Source organism: Equus asinus, chromosome 26, assembly GCF_041296235.1.
Source record: "Equus asinus isolate D_3611 breed Donkey chromosome 26, EquAss-T2T_v2, whole genome shotgun sequence".
Taxonomy (NCBI): Eukaryota; Metazoa; Chordata; class Mammalia; order Perissodactyla; family Equidae; genus Equus; species Equus asinus.
In genome coordinates this window covers 19,839,843-19,858,147 of record NC_091815.1, presented here as the reverse complement: position 1 = coordinate 19,858,147, position 18,305 = coordinate 19,839,843, and the positions used below count along the sequence as shown (strand labels likewise).

Here is an 18,305-nt window from a genome sequence, read left to right as displayed (position 1 = left end):
TTCCTAAAGGGTCAATTCGTCCCATACAAGGGTATGACCTACCCCTTCAACAGTTCAAATTTTACTTTGTACTTCTCTATAAAATTCTAGACCTTTTTGGTATGACCTTGCACTCTTAATATTAAGTCTAGCAAAGCATCCAGCACTTGGAAATGTAAAGTGAAGGTATGAAATGAGCAAACAGGTGAATTCAAATGCTAAGTTCAGGGGCCGGCTCCTTGGCCGAGCGGTTAAGTTTGCACGCTCCACTTTGGCGGCCCAGGGTTTCACCTTTTGGGATCCTGGGCGCAGACATGGCACCACTTGGCAGGCCATGCTGAGGTGGCGTCCCACATGCCAAAACTAGAAGGACCTACAACTAAAATATACAACTATGTACTGAGGATGATTTGGGGAGAAAAAAAACAGGAAAAAAAAAAAGAGATTGGCAACAGTTGTTAGCTCAGGTGCCAGTCTTTAAAAATAAATAAAATAAAATAAAATGCTAAGTTCAGCCAGCGGGTCAGACTCAAGCCCCTTGCCTCTTAGCCCCACGTCCCAAGTTCAACTCCATGTGCGTGACCTCATCGTGTGTGCCTGGCCCAGGAAGGTAGAGAGGCATTACTGGTTATGCTACTTTTTTTGTTGGCCATACTCACTGGAGCCTGACACTGCCGTAGTCTCTAGGAAATAGAGGTAAAACCTAGTCCCTGCCTTGTAGCTTCACAAGTTGCCTACTCAATTATACAATTACCCATCTGATGCTTTGGGGAGCAGGCTCAGAGGGTTCATAACACTTGCCCCATGTGGCACATCCTTCAAGTAAGGCTTTAGGGTCTGAGCTCTTTCCATGACAGCAGCATCCCCTCTGGATTAGCTTCCTACAGCCACTCCCTTTCTCCCTTCCTCCTGGGCCAAGACTGCCTGGGGGTCCAGGTCCCAGTGGCAGAACCCAAGAACAGCAGTGGTACTAAGTGTTCCTGCAGAAAGGTCGGCTTCCTCAGAAGACATCCACCTAAGAAGAAGAAAATGGCGAATGCCACTGGGAGATAGAAAGGACTTGTGATAAGCTCACGTCACCTCCTGAGTCACCCTTCAATTACCAGAGTGTCATTTAAGGGACCACAGGTCTGCAACTGTCATAAAGGCCAGAGTCAGAGATATGTTAAGGCTGTTGACAACATTTGTATCCTTCTAGGCTGGTGAAGTCTGGGGTTATGTCTGTGTTATTTAACTTAATCCTACACAATCCCTGTTTTACAGATGAGGAAATAGCCTGAGAAAGATAAAAACAGCTTGCCCATGGTCCTACAGCTAGTCAGTGACAGGGCCTAGGTTTATCCTGGTTCTGTCTGACTCCAGTCCCCATGCTGTCAGTAACCACAGTGGCACTTCTCCTCACCCCTCCCACGATCTCCTGCCAGGCCTCATGCACTCCCCATACAGCACACAGAGAGCCAAGCTGCATTGATTTTATTAGAATCAACCTAGTGAAGACTACACGGGGGGGTAGAGGAGACAGGTGTCTGGATTCCAGCTTCAGGTGAGAAGGAGAACAGGGCAGGATGATAGAGCTCAGGCTGGGCATCAGAGACAAAGATTCATCTCCCCAGAGGGTTCAGCTTAGAAATGCCTTCTTGAACATCCGTCGTCAATGTGCTCAGTGCGTGGCTGATGCATTCTGGGCTGGTGGTGATAGTACCCTGGGAGAGAGTAAGATGAGGATGGACAGAGAACCTGAGCCCACAGCAGAGCCATCCTGTCTTCCCAGGACCACCTCACTCCTCAGCATCAATGATTCAGCTCCATCCCGAGCAAGAACCTCTGGCCTACAGGCCCACCACTGGGGAGGGGCTGCAATCAGTCAGGCCAGGAGGAGGATGGCTCCCCAATCACCCATGCACAGGTTTCAGGAAGGAGTCTAAACAGGAGAGAAGGAGATGAGAAGGTTCTGGAAGGCATGGTGTGGGCTGGGCCTGAGAGAGGGGCAAGCTGACTGAGTCTGGATGTTTGTGATGTCTCCTATACCTGAGACTCATCTGTCAGGTGTACAGGATGTATGGAAAGTTTGTGCACATGCTGTAAACACTCTCATGTGCCCTCTGTGCCTATATTAGTGCAAGAAATTCTGCTTCTTGAGAAACCTCTCATTTTGCACAATCAGCACTCTGGGGAAAATAGGTTAAGAGACAGACTATTCAAAATCTCTGTAACTGTGTAACAAGAATAATGACAAAAAAGAGATAGTTCATCAGGAGACACATTGACAAGCCCTGGTGAGCAGCAGCATGTAGCTAGAAGCTGCCTCAGGGCCTTCAGGCCGTGGAAATTCTGGCTGGTAGGCACTGAGACAATACTGATGGAAGTGGAACTCTGAGCCAGAGGAATAGCTATCAAGGTGAATACAAAAGGAGATGAAACTGTGTGAGTGATATCAGGATCATGGCAGAGTAAGCTGTCCGCTTAGGCTTTCCTCTCTAAGATCCAGTGAAAAGGATATTCATATCCCAACAGAAGACATTCACACACCACAAAAGATGTCTGAGAGACCCCTGCAGCCATATATCTGAAAGTGGAGGTGCTGGTCCCCCTGAGGGAAGTGGAAGGAGGTAAGGGTAATCTCCTCTCCCTCCCCCAGTGGCAGGGACCCTGGGCTCTGGACCCCATGGCTCTGAGAGAAGAATGGGGTGGGGCAGCCTTCCACAGGAACACCTTGGCTCTCCAAATTCCCTCACAGCCCAAGGGAAAGCCTCACACAAAGGTGACTAAGCTATTGCAGGGGTGTCTCCATCAAGCTAGCACCGCAGGAGAGCAGATAGTGAGGGCAGAGCAAGAATGTCCCCAGGATCATGCAGGTAAAACAAAGTGCCCCTGCCCCTGCTCAGCGCTCCAGCTCAGCCAGTCGGCCAGAACACTGAAAAGATAGAAAAGCAGCCAGTGGCTGGAGCTGCCAAGCTGTGGATGGCAGCGGGCTCAGAATACACAGTTCTTGACCCCCACCAAGTGGCAGCAGGTGGAAGCTGTGACCAAATACTATCACTATGTGGAGGCAGAAATCCACACTGTCAAACAGTATGAAAAAATATATTAATTCTCCAGACCAGAAAGAAAATGACAAGCACCCAGAAATCAATCCTGAAGGCAGAGAAAATTATAATATATATGACAGAGAATTCAAAATAGCCATCATTAAAAAACTCAATGAGTTACCAAAAAAATACAAATAGACAGTTCAAAGAAATCAGGAACTTCTTCACAAAAGAGATTGAAACTATAAAGAAGAACCAATCAGAAATGTTGGAGATGAAAAACACAATGGATGAGATAAAGAAGAATCTGGACTGCCTAAACAATAGAGCTGATAGTATGGAGGAATGAATCAGCAGTCTGGAGGGCAGAAATATAGAAATGTTTCAGATGGAGGAGGAGAGAGAATAAGACTAAAAATTAATGAAGAAATTCTCCGAGAAATATCCAACTCAATTAGGAAATGCAGCATAAGGATTATAGGTATTCAAGAGGAAGAAGAAAAGGAGAATGGAACAGAAAACTTATTCAAAGAAATAATAGCAGAGAACTTCCCAAATCTGGGGAAGGAGCTGGAAATACAACTGAAAGAAGCCAATAGATCTCCTAACTATATCAATGTAAAAAGAGCTTCTCCAAGGCATATAGTAGTAAAGCTGGCAAAAGTAAATGACAAAGAAAAATATTAAGGGCAGCGAGGAAGAAGAAAAAAAGTACAAAGGAAGCCCCATCAGGCTTTCAGTGGATTTCTCAGCAGAAACCATACAGGCTAGGAGAGAGTGGAATGACATATTCAAAGTTCTGAAAGTCAAAAACTTTCAGCCAAGAATACTCTATGCAGGGATAATATCCTTCAGAGATGATGCAGAAATAAAAACTTTCCCAGATAAACAAAAGCTAGGGGAGTTCAAAGCCACAAGACCCCCTACAAGAAATCCTCAAGAAGGCCCTCATACGTGGAAAACAAAGAAAAAAGGTGTTACAAAGCCCTGAGTAAGAGATAAATAGGTAGAAAAAATCAGAAAATTGTAGCTATCCATCAGAACAGGTTAGCAAACACTCAAATATAACATTAAAGGTAAACGGAAGGAAAACACCAAAAACAAATGTAAGCTTGTCAGTTTAACCACAAATTTACAACACAGGATGGAATAAGATACGACAAAAACAGCTTAGGAGGGGAAGAGGAAAGGGATTGAATCTGCTTACGCTAAGGAAATAAGAGGTTGTCAGAAAATGGATTATCTCATCTACAAGATTGTTCATACAAACTTCATGGTAACCACTAAACACATAAGTAGAACAGAGACACAAATAATAAATAAGGAGAAAACTGAGAAAACCAACATAGAAAACTACCTAACCGAATTGGTAGTCCAAAATATACAAGACGGGAAACAAAGGAAATGCAGGAGAATGGGAAAACAAGTGACCAAATGGCAGCATTAAGCCCTCATATATCAAAAATCACTCTAAATGTAAATGGATTTAATTCTCCAATCAAAAGACACAGAGTGGCAGGATGCATTAAAAAACAAGACCCAACAATATGCTGCCTCCAGGAAACACATCTCAGCTCCAAAGTCAAACACAGGGTCACAGTGAAGGGATGTAAGATGATACTCCAAGCAAATGGGAAATGAAAGAAAGCAGGTGTTGCCATACTTATATCAAACAAAGTGCACTTCAAGGTAAAACAGGTAATGAGAGATAAAGAGGGGCTGTTTATAATGATCAAAGGGACACACCACCGAGAGGACATAACACTTATAAATATATATGCACACAACACAGGAACACCAAAGTACATGATGCAACTATTAACAAACCTAAAAGGAGATGTTAACAACAACACAATAATAGTAAGGGACCTTAACACCCCACTTACATCAATGGATAGATCATGAAGACAGAAAGTCAACAAGGAAATAGTGGATTTAAATGAAAAACCAGACCAGGTGGACTTTATAGATATATATAGAACACTCCACGCAAAAACAGCAGAATACACATTCTTCTCAAGTGCACATGGAACATTCTCAAGGATAGACCATATGTTGGGAAACAAGCCAAGCCTTAATAAATTTAAGAAGATTGAAATCATATCAAGCAGCTTTTCTGACCACAATGCTATGAAACTAGAAATTAGCTACCAGAAAAAAATCTAGGAAAGGGACAGAAATATGGAGACTAAATAATATGTTACTTAACAACAAATGGATCATTAAAGAAATTAAAGGAGAAATCAAAAAATATCTGGAGAGAAGTGAAAATGGAAATACACCATACAGACTCATATGGGATGCAGCAAAAACAATCCTAAGGTGGAAATTCATAGCAATACAGGCCCACCTTAGCAAACAAGGAAAATCTCAAATAAGCAATCTTAAACTACACCTAATAGAAGTAGGAAAAGGAGAACAAACAAAGCCCAAAGTCAACAGGAGGAGGGAAATAATAAAAATTAGAGCAGAAATAAATGAAATAGAGACTAAAAACACAGTAGAAAGGAGCAATGAAACAAACAGCTGGTTCTTTCAGAAGATAAAGAAAATTGACAAACCCTTAGCCAGACTCACTAAGAAAAAAAGAGAGAAGGCTTAAATTAAAAAAAAAAAAGAAGATATGAAAGAGGAGAAATTAAAATGGATACCACAAAAATACAAAGGATTGAGAATATTATGAACAACTGTATGCCAACAAATTGGACAATCTAGAAGAAATGGATAAAATCTTAGACTCATACAACCTCCCAAAACTGAATCAAGAAGAAATAGAGAATCTGAATAAACCAATCACAAGTAAAGAGGTTAAAGCAGTAATCAAAAACCTCCCCAAAAATAAAAGTGCAGGACCAGATGGCTTCTCTGGAGAATTCTACCACACATTCAAAGATTTATTACCTATTCTTCTCAAACTATTCCAAAAAATTGAGGAAGACAGAAATATTCCTAACATATTCTACGAGGTCAACATCACCCTGATACCAAAGCCAGACAAGGACAACACAAAGAAGGAAAATTACAGTCCAATATCACTGATGAACATAGATGCAAATGTCCTCAACAAAATATTTGCAAACCAAATACAGCAATACACTAAAAGGATCATACACCATGATCAAGCAGGATTTATACTAGGGACACAGGGATGGTTCAACATCTACAAATCAATCAATTTGATATGCCACGTTAACAAAATGAGGAATAAAAACCACATGATCATCTCCATAGACTCAGAGAAAGCATTTGACAAGATCCAACATCCATTTATCATAAAAACTCTCAATAAAATGGACATAGAAGGAAAGTACCTCAATATAGTAAAGTCCATATATGACAAACACACAACCAACATCATATTCAATGGGGATAAAATGAAAGCCATCCCTCTGAGAACAGGAAGAAGACAAGAGTGTCTACTCTCACCACTCTTACTGAACAGAGTACAGGAGGTTTTGGCCAGAGCAATTAGGCAAGAAAAAGAAATAAAAGGAATCCAAATAGGAAATGAGGAAGTGAAACTCTTGCTGTTTGCAGAAGACATGATTTTATATATAGAAAACCCTAAAGAATCCATCAGAAAACTATTAAAAATAATAAAAAACTGCAGCAAATTTGCAGGGTACAAAATCAATTTACAAAAATCAGTTGCATTTCTTTACTCTAATAAGGAGCTAACAGAAAGAGAACTCAAGAATACAATCCCATTTACAATCACAACAAAAAGAATAGAATATCTAGGAATAAATTTAACCAAGGAGATGAAAGACCTATACAATGAAAACTATAAGATGTTACTGAAAGAAATCGATGATACATAAAGAAATGGAAAGATATTCCATGCTCATGGATTGGAAGAATAAACTTAGGTAAAAATGTCCATACTGCCTAAAGCAATCTACAGATTCAATGCAATCCCTATCAGAATCCCAATGAAATTCTTCACGGAAATAGAACAAAGAATCCTAAAATTCATATGGGGCAACCAAAGACCTCGAATTGCTAAAGCATTCCTGAGAAAAAAGAACAAAGCTGGAGGCATCACAATCCCTGACTTCAAAATATACTACAAAGCCATAGTGATCAAAACAGCATGGTACTGGTATAAAAACAGGCACACAGATCAATGGAACAGAATTGAAAGCCCAGAAATAAAACCACAAATCTATGGACAGCTAATCTTCGACAAAGGAGCTAAGAACATACAGTGGAAAAAGGAAAGTCTCCTCAATAAATGGTGTTGGGAAAACTGGACAGCCACAAGCAAAAGAATGAAAGTAAACCATTATCTTTCACCATACACAAAAATTAACTCAAAATGGATCAAAGACTTGAAGTTAAGAACTGAAACCATAAAGTTCATAGAAGAAGATAAAGCCAGTACACTCTTTGACCTCGGTCTTAGAAGGATCTTTTCAAATGGCATGTCTACTCAGACAAGGGAAACAAAAGAAAAAATAAACAAGTGGGACTTCCTCAGACTAAAAAGCTTCTGCAAGGCAAAGCAAACCAGGAACAAAACAAAAAGATAACCCACCAACTGGGATAAAATATTTGTAAATCATATATATGACAAGAGGCTAATCTCCAAAATATATAAAGAACTCACACAAATGAACTACAAAAAAAACAAACAAGCCGATCAAAAAATGGGCAGAATATATGAATAGATATTTTTCCAAAGAGGATATGCAGATGGGCCACAGGTACATGAAAAGATGTTCAACATCACTAATCATCAGGGAAATGCAAATCAAAACTACATTAAGATAGCACCTCACACCCGTTAGAATGGCTATAATCACCAAGACAAAAAATGACAAATGTTGCAGAGGTTGTGGAAAAAGGGAACCCTCATCCACTGCTGGTGGGAATGCAAACTGGTACAGCCACTATGGAAAACAGTATGGAAATTTCTCACAAAATTAAAAATAGAAATACCATATGACTCAGCTATCCCACTACTGGGTATTTATCCAAAGAGCTTAAAATCAACAACTCAAAGAGACTTATGCACCCTTATGTTCACTGCAGCATTATTCGCAAATAGCAGACGTGGAAGCAACCCAAGTGCCGATCAATGGATGGTTAGACAAAGAAGATGCAGTATATATACACGATGGAATACTACTCAGCCATAAAAAAAGACGAAATCGTGCCATTCACAACAACATGGATGGACCTTGAGAGTATGATGTTAAGCGAAATAAGCCAGACAGAGAAAGACAAATACCGTATGATTTCACACATATGTGGAAGATAAACAAACACACAGACAAAGAGAACTATTTAATGGTTACCAGCGGGAAGATGGGGGGTGGGCACAAGGGGTAAAGGGGCGCACGTACAAGATGACTGACAAACAATAATGTGCAACTGAAATTCCACAATGTTATAAACTATTATGACCTCAATTTTAAAAAACAAAAAAGGAAATGAAACTGGCCAAAAGCCAGAAGCCTTACCAAGCCGGGGAGTCTCTTCCTGGGAAGAGTCTAAAGGCAGGTGCTCATTTTTAATATTGCGAAAATAGAGCTGCTGGAGCTCCTACATGTGCAGGAGCTGAGCTCTTTCTTTCCAGCCAAAGGTTAAAAATCTACTCCTGCAATGCTAGCTCCCCTAACCTGGAAAACAATCACACGTGTCAATACACTTTCTGTGTTGCAGTGGTATTAGTCCCCTATTTTCCTATTGTATGTGAGCTAATTGGCACGATAGGGACATGTGTGATAGAACAGGCTGGCTGTGCACATGCATGTGGTTGCATACCATATGTGCTGGAGGGTGGAGCAAAGGTTTATGTACTTGATTGTTTATAGCTCTTGTCTGTTGTGTAGCCCATGATTGCATGATCTATTTGAATGTGGCATATTGCAATATCCTGCATGTATCTCGTCAGGGTGGGAGTTGGGGGAAGGAGAGTAAGTTACCATGACGATCAGATCTGAGATCTTGGTTATGACTCCCGCCTCATTGTAGCAATCCTGGATTTTTCCCATGGCTACTTTTTCCGGTTCAGTAGCATTGACCAGATTGAGGGAGGTGTCCAACAGTGTCTTGCTTCCAAGGGACAACACACCAAAGACTGCATAAAAACTCGGGCAAGCTTCCGCTGAAGAAAGAAAACACCTCATCAAAGGAATCACCAGGGTAAGAGGTTCCTGCTTCCCCACCAGTTGAAAGTAATTCACATATCCGGTGTCTCCTGACTCATCTTCCAGAGAGACCTGCCCTCTCCCGGGACTGCTTACACCCCAGACAGAAAGAACATTCTCTATGAAGCACTTCCAGCTGAAGGGAACAGTGTGAGGGGAAAGGACGAGAGAGCCCTCTGCCCGTGACCACTGCCCTCAGGCGTACCCACCTGCCTGCTTCCGCCCTTCAAGTAAGCCCCTCTACCCCAACTAACTATCCCCTACTGTGTGCACCACTAACGACCCCTCCGTCTCCAACCTCTCCCTCCATTCAAAGACTGAAAACCTCAGAGGGTTTCTGCAGGACTCCTGGGCAATGGTCTCCCAGCTGCCCCCTAAATCTGTCACCAGAACCTGCTCCGTGGTCACCATGCTGGGGTGGACTGAGATGGGGTGAGACAAGGATCAAGAAGGCCATCTGTTCCCTCCTTTCTAGTCTCACCCATCTTGATGCCCAGCTCTCTGGTCACCAGCAAGGCCAGCACAAGCAGTGCCCCCTTCATAGTGTCAACTGCTAGAATGCTCTTCACAGGGCAGGGTTTCTGCTGCCTTATAAACTACTAGCTCCCTGAGTCTAGCGCACCGTTCCCAGGAGCTCCAAAAGCCTAAGGGCAGAGACTTGGCACAGGTAGTTTCCCTTGGCCCTTGGGGTGTTAAGTGTGGGAAGCCCCTCCTACTCTGAGAGCAAAGCTCCTGAAGAAGATGTGGTTTTACCTTTGCCAAAGACCGGTCGAAACTGACATTTCTAACTGACTGTATCCTGAGCCAAATGTTCTGTTGTCCCAGCCCCAGAGTCACCTCTGATCCTAGTCGTTCCTCCCCCAAACTTTCCTGGCATCCAACACAGTATCCTCCAAAAATGTGGAGATGAAAAGCACAGGAGGAGTCAAGGACAGGTCTATGCCACTATAGGTAAACAAAAGTTAATCCAGAAAACTTCCTTTTACCAAGTTGAAGTCCTGCAGACAAGTATGGGGAGCTGGGCCTGACTGGAGCCTCTTGACCATCTTGACTGCTGCGGTCTCTGATTCTGGCCTTGGGGACAGGTGGACACCATCCTTGGGCTCTGGACCACTCCCTACCAGGTAAGTTGCAGGACTTCACGGCCGTGTGGGTTTTCTCAGGTAATGCTCCAGTTTGGGGTTATGCCACGAGCTTCCCTCTCACCCTTAAGGGAGCAAATTCCTGGGCACCTTCTTGACTCTCAGTGGCTCCAGCCTTGTTCCTTCTGGCTGTCTCACCCTCCTCCATCAGTCAACCTGGCCCCAAGAGGAGTTTGGACTACACAGCGCACCCAGAAACATCAGTGACCATAGTGGGTTGTGCAGTTTGTTTCCCGTGTCAGAGACTCAGGGGTCCACAACCCTACAGGCCACTGTTCAGTGGAGTCCTGTGGCCCAGAGAGCTGGGTCGAGCAGAGGTGGCACTCCATCTGCTTAAACTCTCTCAAGAGTTAAAGTCAACCTTCTACTCTAGGAAAGTAGTTTGTTGGCACAAAGAAGATGAGATAGTCTGTGAAAACTCTAGCAGAAGGAAGCCTGCGAAAGCTCCCCATGGCTAAATGTGGGACAATTTGAACAACAAATGAACACAGTATTGAATGACAACCCAAAGTATAAAATAATATGTGCAAGTCCATGCTGATATAAATAAATGACTTCATAAATAAACAAATGAGGGAGAAGAGACAAACTTTCCTCACAGAAGCATTCCAAATACTATATGTAGAAACTCCCCTCCAGATGGTAGAGTTACCGCCCTGCCCGCCTTGAGAGTGGGCTAGATGTAGCAACTCATTTCCAAAGACAAGAATAGGGAAAGAGGAAAAGAGTGTGGAAACCTGGCCAACACGACACTGATCACGTGATCGAGGCTGATATCACCAGTGGAAAGACATGCTGATATCACATGTGTCCTGATGTCATGTGACAAGAAGGGTACTTCACCCCTGGGCTGTCTCCCAAAAACCCAAAGTCTGAAGCCCAGTCTAAATTATGAGAAAAACAGCAGACAAACTCAGCCTGGGGGACATTCTACAATACCTGACCAGTCCTCCTCAAGACTGCCAAGGCCATGACAAACCAGGAAAGACCGAGGAAAGGAGCCCAGGAGATGTGATTAACGAACGTGGTGTGTTTAGGGTGTGGATTGGATCGTTGGATCCTGGAACACAAAGAGGACGTTAACGGACAAGCTGGCGAAACCCAAATAAAGTCTGGAACTTAGTTAATAGTAGTGCACCAATGTCAGTTTCTTGGTTTTGACAAATCTTTGCGACTTTTCTGTAAACCTAAAATTATCCCAAAATTAAAATTTATTTTAAAAAAAAAACCTTGCATTAGGAAAAGACTGCACATGCTGCAACTCCTCCATTGACCTTGACCAGCAATCCCCCCTGACCTCACCAGATGTCCCCACCACCGGGAGACATCTCAGATGATGTCGTGGCACCCTCGGAAGGGCACTGGGACTGCCTGACATTCGCATCCTGATTGTGTTACTTCAGTACTCCAAGCCCTGCTCCATCATCCCACAGAGCGGAGGAGAGGGTTGAAGAAGTGCCTTGTGAAGAACAGCAGACACATGGTCCTCGCCCAGGTGTCCCACCACACTGAAATTCTGTCCCAGGTAGAGAATGAGCAAGCACGTGTGGCCTGGGGCATATGGGGTTCACTTTCCTGGGCTAAAAGGTGTCCAGGAAACTCTGAGGGATATGGCAGTAACCTGAGCCCCGCATGGGGTGACCTTCAGAGGTATGGCCCCTGGGCATCAGTAGATGTGGCAAGGAGTGGCTCTGTGGTGGCCAGCTGACAGCTGCAGCTCAGCACTTGGGGCCTCTTTGCCAAGAGCAGTTACCGGATGTGAATCCCGTTTGGCTTAGGGTTCCGAGTGGGTTAGAGAGCTTGTGTCCTCCCAGCGACTCTGGGCTTCAACAGAACTTGTTCTGTCACAGATGACTCAAGAAAAGGTGAGGCAAGTGCCTCCCTCACAAGCTTCTTAATTCTGACTTAACAAAACGTTTAAAACCTTTACCTTAAGTAATCCCAGGCAATATTCATAAACATATATAGCAAGTATAAGTAAAAAATTCTCATGTACAGACTCCAGAGAAATGGGATATTCCTTCCATTCATCTAACAAACATCTGTGAAGCACCTACTGCGTGTTGGCCGCTGTCCTAGACCCGGGGATGCAGCAACACACGCAGAAAGGCCCTCGCTCTCCAGGGACTAAGAGGGAGCAGAAGGCAATCAACAAATGGCAAGAAGAGCTGTGGAGAAAGATGAAGCAGCAGAGAACCGAGAGAGCTGTGGTGCGGGGGAGTGCCCTTCAATAGAGGTGTCAAGAGTGTGGGCAAGTCTCTCTGATAACATGAGATTTGAAGAGACCTGAGGACTTACATGGTCACTCATGCAGCCACTTGGCGGAAGAGTATTCCAGGCAGTGAGGGCAGCATGTGCAAAGGCCCTGCTGCAGGAGCACACTTGGCGTAGTCAAGAAACAGAAAGGAGGCCAGCAATGGAGAAGGTGGCAGGGAGACCTTCAGAGAGGCAGCAGGCAGGGTGCTGGTTGTACAAATTGCACAGCAGGTGTGGGTCATAGAAGGAGCTTGGGTTTTGCTCAGGTTGTAGCTGTGGAGGACTGATGGTGTGAACAGTACAGAAAAACTCAAAAGAAGCAAGTTGGAGAAAAATTATATTTCTGTGTCAGACTGCCGTGTTATAACCAAGTGGCAGGACTTGGTCAACAGACAACTAGAGCTTCTGGGCCAGCATGTAGGGGAGGAATCAGGGCTCCAGAAACAGGCTTATGGGACTAGCTCAAGAGACGCCACTGAGCAGGTCAAGGACAGAGATTGTGATGAAAACAGGGCAGGGCAGCAGCCACCAGGGAGCCTGACCAGGGGGTCAGGGCTGCTGCTCGGGCCTTCCCTTGACACTTACCAGCCATGAGACCTTTAACTACAGACTGAGTTTCCTGAAAAATCATCAAGTTGAGACCAGACGGTCTTCAAGGTCACCTGCAGTTGTGATGGGCTGACATTGGCCATCATTCAGGAGGCCTGATTGGGAGCCTTGTTGCCCCTTTGCCCTGTCAACCCGGGAAATTTCAGTTCTTAAGCTTTTCCCATCAGCTGACCCTGGGACACAGCCCCCAAGATGGGGAAGGAAGGCCAAGCCAGTGCCCTTTGTTGACTCAGGGACTTAGCACCTCACCAGCACACACACCTCCTCCCTCCGCAGCCCCAGGCAATTCCAAGCTGTGGCCTGGGAGATGCCTGGCAGCACATGCTAGAAAAGGCAGGGTCAGGTGAAGGTCCCTCCTGCCCCACGGTGGGGCCAACAGCAGGTATAAAAGGGCTGCAGAATTGAAAGTGAGCACCTGCCACCTGCACCATGAAGCGGGCTGGTGCTCTCGTGCTGCTCTGGACCACCTTGCTTCTGATCCCAGGCAGAAGTGGGTGGTAGCTGGGAAATAGGGGCCTGGGAGCACGGGTTCTCCAGGGGCTCCGACGCTTTCCCAGGGCAGTTCTGAGCATGTTGGGAGGGGGAAGGGAAGAGTATGTTCTGATGCATGTCTTTCAAGGGAGTGTCAGCTTGTCTTTGTTTTCCAGATTGTGACATTTGCCCAGCCGTGAAGGAAGATGTTAATATATTCCTGACAGGAACCCCTGATGACTATGTTAAAAAAGTTTCACAGTACCAAAGCAATCCTGTAATATTGGCCAATGCTGAAAAGCTGAAGAACTGCATTGACAAGAAATTGACAGCCGAGGATAAGGAGAATACCCTCAGTGTGCTGGTGGGTGGAGCTGTGTGTCTGTGCCTTTGGCGCCTGTCTGGAGGTCCTCTCAGGGCAGTGTGGGGTGGGGGAGCTCATCCTCCTCTCCACCATGACCCTCCCCTGGGAACCTGGGAAGGGAAAGAACCTCATGAAGGAGGAGGTGGAGAGGATAGGGCAGACACCAACCAAGTAGGGAAGGACTGGACAGGGAAGGATTGGTCTAGCCCTTGAGCTCTCGGGCTGGCTCTGACTGCTCAGCTCTGCTGGGCCACCAGCCTGGGACCCTCCAGACCCTCGTGTCTCCATGGCACCACCTGCTTGGTGTCAGGCCCTCAGCTCTGGCCTCCCTGACTCCAGGCTCTCTAGCACATGAGCCTAGATCTTCAAATCACTAGCACGGGTCCTTGCCTTCTCCAAACATTGGTTTCTTTACCTTACCTACCATCCTACACCATCCCCCCTAAGACCCTCATTTTGCCTTGTTGTCTGGATCCCAGAAGGCCATTCTGTGCCTCACATGCCAGGAGAGGAGGCAGCATCCAAAAGCCACACTCCTGCCCTCCCCAGACCTGGATGCCCCAAGTGGAGAATCACAGAAAATCCTCTCTCTGCTGCCCCAGGAGGTGGTGGGAACAAACCACTGCTTCAGCCTCAAGGGGCCAAGGGGCAGATGGAGGAAGCAGACTGGGGTCAGCTCATTCCTGGAGACTCCCAGGTGCCCATAGGCGCATCTGAACCCTGCCAGTTCCTGCTCAGCAGCCTCTTTCCATTCTGTCGCCGCCTTGCCCCCATCCCTCCAGGGCAACTGCTCCTACTCTCTCTCTTCTGTTGGAGGAAGCTTCTAGGCACACCCCGGGACTCTTTTGTGGTGCAGGAAGTTGGGAGGAATCCACCTTTACCTGCTCAGTTCCAGAGGCCACCCTCCAAACCAGCCTGCTGGCCCTCCCCAGGAAGTGTCCAGTGAGTGTCCAGTGCAGCTGGATGTCTCTCTCACTGCTTGAGGCCTCACCGGGTTCCCTGACCTTCTCTTTGCAGGAGAAAACATACTCAAGTGATTTTTGTTAATGGAGCCATCCTTGCCAGGAGCCCCAAGGAAGTCACTTGCCTGATCACTAAGTAGTCTGAGCAATCTGCCATGTCCGGGTGTCTGACTAGAAGATTCCAGCAATAAAAGCCTTGCAATTCACGAGAGAGTGCCCACTCCTTGGGGATCGGGCTTTTGGTGGTGGGTGGGGGTACAGCAGGACCCCTGGTGTGACTTCCAACTGTGGCTGGATTTGAATGCTGTCAGGTGTTGCTCCTTCACTCAATTCAATCGGTGGGGGGAGGGGGTCAGGATAATTAGAATTAATGTTTGAGCACTTCTGTGACCAGAACCCACAGGTCACATGCATTATCTACCAAATTTTGTCCTCCCAGCAACCTTGAGAGACGGGAGTAATCATCCTAGTCTTACAAGTGAAGAAACTGACGCGCAGAGGTGTAAAGTGCCTGCCAAAGATTTCCTAGGTCCTGGGCAGCAGAATCTGCTGCAGCCCCCGCGCCACCCCCGCCCCTGCCCGTCCTCTGCGGGGGAGACAGGCTCGGCTAAGTCGCGTGCGGCTGTGCACGTGTTCCAGTCCTCTGGGCCTCTGACTCCCACCTATGAAATGGAAATGCCTCCCATCTGCACGCTGTGGTGAGGCCAGAGTAAAGTAGGTGAGAAGGGGCCCCTGTCCCAAGTGCCTGACAGGAGAGAAAGAACGAAGGATCAAGGTACAAGTGCTAATCTGGTCACTTCTTGAGCCTCAGTTTACCCTAATGACAACCGCTCAAGTGTGGCTTCAGTTGCCTCCAGGTAAATGTACTGTAAGGTGGGTCTAATGCTTAGAGTAGGGGTCCTGCGTCCTGGAGCTTCACAACTCCTCCTGTGGCTCTGCTCCATGGCCGTGATTGTGGCGCCTTCTCAGGCCCCGCTGCCACCCTGACTCCGCTTGGCCTAACCCCCAGCACCTCTCATAGCTCCACCACAAGCGACCGAGAGTTCTCCCAGAAAAGAGTCCACTGGGCTTACACCACATGGCCCTGCCCACAGTGCGGTGGGGGTACCTCTGAGACCCTCAGGGTGAAGAGGCTTAGGAGAGGCCCCCAGAGGTGATCCAGAGCAGCCGCTTCTCTCCATGTGAAGCATACTCCGGGGGTAGCAGGGGAAGGCCACCTCGCCCAGAGTGAGACCTGGCTCTTGGTCAATGCCCCACTGCTCTGATCCCAAGGGTCTGGCTGGAGGCCACTTCTAAAATGCAGAACTGCCTCTGTCGGGGCAAGGGGAGTTTAGGGGGTATGAGTAGGTTGTGGGGTAGAGACCCTTCTCATCACCCTCGCACATGTGACCTAGGATGCATATTCTATCTCTCCCCCATTCTACGGACTTAAAAGCTCCAGGGCTTCTGAAAGGAGAGTTGCCACCCCGATGAGCTGGGTGGGTGGTGCATGTCCTGAACAAAGACTCACCCTTGTCTGCAGCAAGCGTATGGGTGTGACGCGTGTCCGTCCAAAGATGAGGAGGAGAGGAGTGAAGGGCAGCTTGTCCTCACTGGGACACAATCAGTCTCTTGGCCATTGCTCAACTCCCACAGAACTCCCTACAGACTGCTGGGCACCAAAGGGACATCTCGATATTGTCCATGTGCTCCCTCCCCTCTCGCTGCCTGCCTCCAACCTACAGAATCTGTATCTACCCTGGGGTTGGGGGAAAAAAATCATAATCAGATGCTCTTCCAAATCTTTTTCTGTCTGACATCCAAACCTCAGATGGGTTGAAAAGTAAATGTCAAATGCTTGTTGGCTTTGATCTCTGATTCTCACATGACTTTGCCTCAGCTCATAGAAGCCCCACCTCATTTCCATGTGGGCCGGCCTGAGTTCACCTGCGCTGTGGTGGATAATCCCCTGCTGGCACACTTCCTCCCTCCTCAACCCTGCATCTCTCTTCACTGCTTAGTGGCTTCCTCTGACCCCTGGGAGCTGCCTGAATCATTGTTAGGCTCACTCTGAAAGTGTGGGGGAATTAATGCCCACAGGACAACCCTCAAACACTACAGACCCCAGCCTCCTTGACTTCCGGTGTGTCAGTTCTGAGGTGATTTCCACACTGTCCCTGAGAAGGTGCCCAGTGGGCTTGAGCCCCAGTTGCCCACCCCCACGGTTTTTCTCAACTTTCCTGTTTCACCTTCCTTAGTTCTTCATATGAGCACCCTGAGATCATCTCCCAAATAAACTGCCTGCCCCTGAGTCCTTGTGTCTGGGTCTCCTTTGGTGAGAACACAAACTAACACAGTGACCTATGTCCATCTGCCTGATCCGGAAGCAAAGACCACCAAGTAGAAGGGGCCCAGCGAAAGCAGCAGGAGGAAGGGACTGGGACATGCCGGTTGGCCCTTTAGCACCATCATCCACCCTACACAGACAACAGGGAACTCTGGTGGGGTAAGGAGGTGCTCTCTTGCCATTCATTTCTCTAGGGGCCTTGCACTGTGGAATTCCCAGACTGCCCTGACAAGGTGCTTTTGTGACGTACCCTCAATCCCAGTCCATGGGACTCTGAGGGATTCCAGGCAGAAGCATCGCTGTTCCATTGACCAACACCTAGGAGCCAAGAAGAGACAGAGATGGAGGCAAGTTCTGGGTGCAAGTACAGAGGAATCAGGACTGAGACAAGCCCCCAAGAGAGAAAAGCCCTAGATCCAACACACAGTGGTGCAAGGGTTTGCCCCCACGATTGCAAAGGAGATCTGCATTGGTGAAAGTACTGCTTGGTGGTTGCCATCATAGCTGGAAGTTTCTCTTCCATTCCTTTTTTAAAAATATTATATAACATTGACTTCTGTCCCAAAGGTACGACTTACTTATACTCATTCTAAGACTGGCCATGCTAGCAGGCTCAGGACTCAGGGAATGCAGCCAGAGCTTCAAACCCAGGCTTCCGAAGGGGTCCGTGTGGAAGGGGAAGCTGTTCTCTTATGTGCTCCAGGAGGGTCTCCCCAGGAAGGCACAGGACTTAGCAGATCCTGAGGGGTGCTCAAAAGAGGAAATAGTTGAACGAGACAGAAATACATCTTCCTCTGACAGGGACACCATAGAAAACACATGCAGATTCATCATCTCCGTTCCCTGATTACTGAGGTAATTGCAAACTCACCACTTGGCTAGACAAACAGGCCCCACTTTTAAAGCCTGCAGAGAAGCACGCAGCCCCATGTGTGGGCAGCAGGAACACAGTCTTAGCATGGGCCAACACAGCAGAGTTCGATTAAGAGGAGGCCCTCCTCATGGTAGCAGG

General features: G+C 46.7%; 2 protein-coding genes across 3 annotated transcripts in view; one reads left to right on the top strand and one right to left on the bottom strand.

Moving 5' to 3' along the window:
• Positions 1-1,437: 1,437 nt before the first annotated feature.
• The window catches only part of WTIP (WT1 interacting protein), a 90,564-nt gene continuing 73,696 nt past the window's right edge, over positions 1,438-18,305 (bottom strand). The window contains exons 8-9 of one of the 2 annotated variants that reach the window (XR_011498686.1): positions 8,939-9,120; positions 1,438-1,682 (exon numbers count right to left, since the gene is read on the bottom strand). Coding sequence is in view for 1 of the 2 variants with exons in the window: in XM_070499383.1 (XP_070355484.1) it covers positions 17,546-17,611 (66 nt within the window). In the remaining variant the exon portion in view is untranslated. Of the gene's footprint in view, positions 1,683-8,938; positions 9,121-17,543; positions 17,612-18,305 lie in introns of those variants that run through there. The other variant, XM_070499383.1, reaches the window with a different exon arrangement.
• Positions 13,519-15,173, top strand: LOC106829201 (major allergen I polypeptide chain 1-like). Its single transcript, XM_014838183.3, has 3 exons — positions 13,519-13,660; positions 13,818-14,005; positions 15,023-15,173. Exons 1-3 carry the CDS (start codon positions 13,600-13,602, stop codon positions 15,050-15,052), a joined length of 279 nt encoding a protein of 92 aa, XP_014693669.1. The 5' UTR covers positions 13,519-13,599; the 3' UTR covers positions 15,053-15,173.

Coding starts and splice junctions, on each gene's coding strand:
- LOC106829201 (XM_014838183.3), top strand. CDS start 13,600: ATGAAGCGGGCTGGTGCTCTCGTGCTGCTCTGGACCACCTTGCTTCTG. Junction 13,661..13,817: donor GCTTCTGATCCCAGGCAGAA/GTGGGTGGTAGC, acceptor TTTGTTTTCCAG/ATTGTGACATTTGCCCAGCC. Junction 14,006..15,022: donor AGAATACCCTCAGTGTGCTG/GTGGGTGGAGCT, acceptor TTCTCTTTGCAG/GAGAAAACATACTCAAGTGA.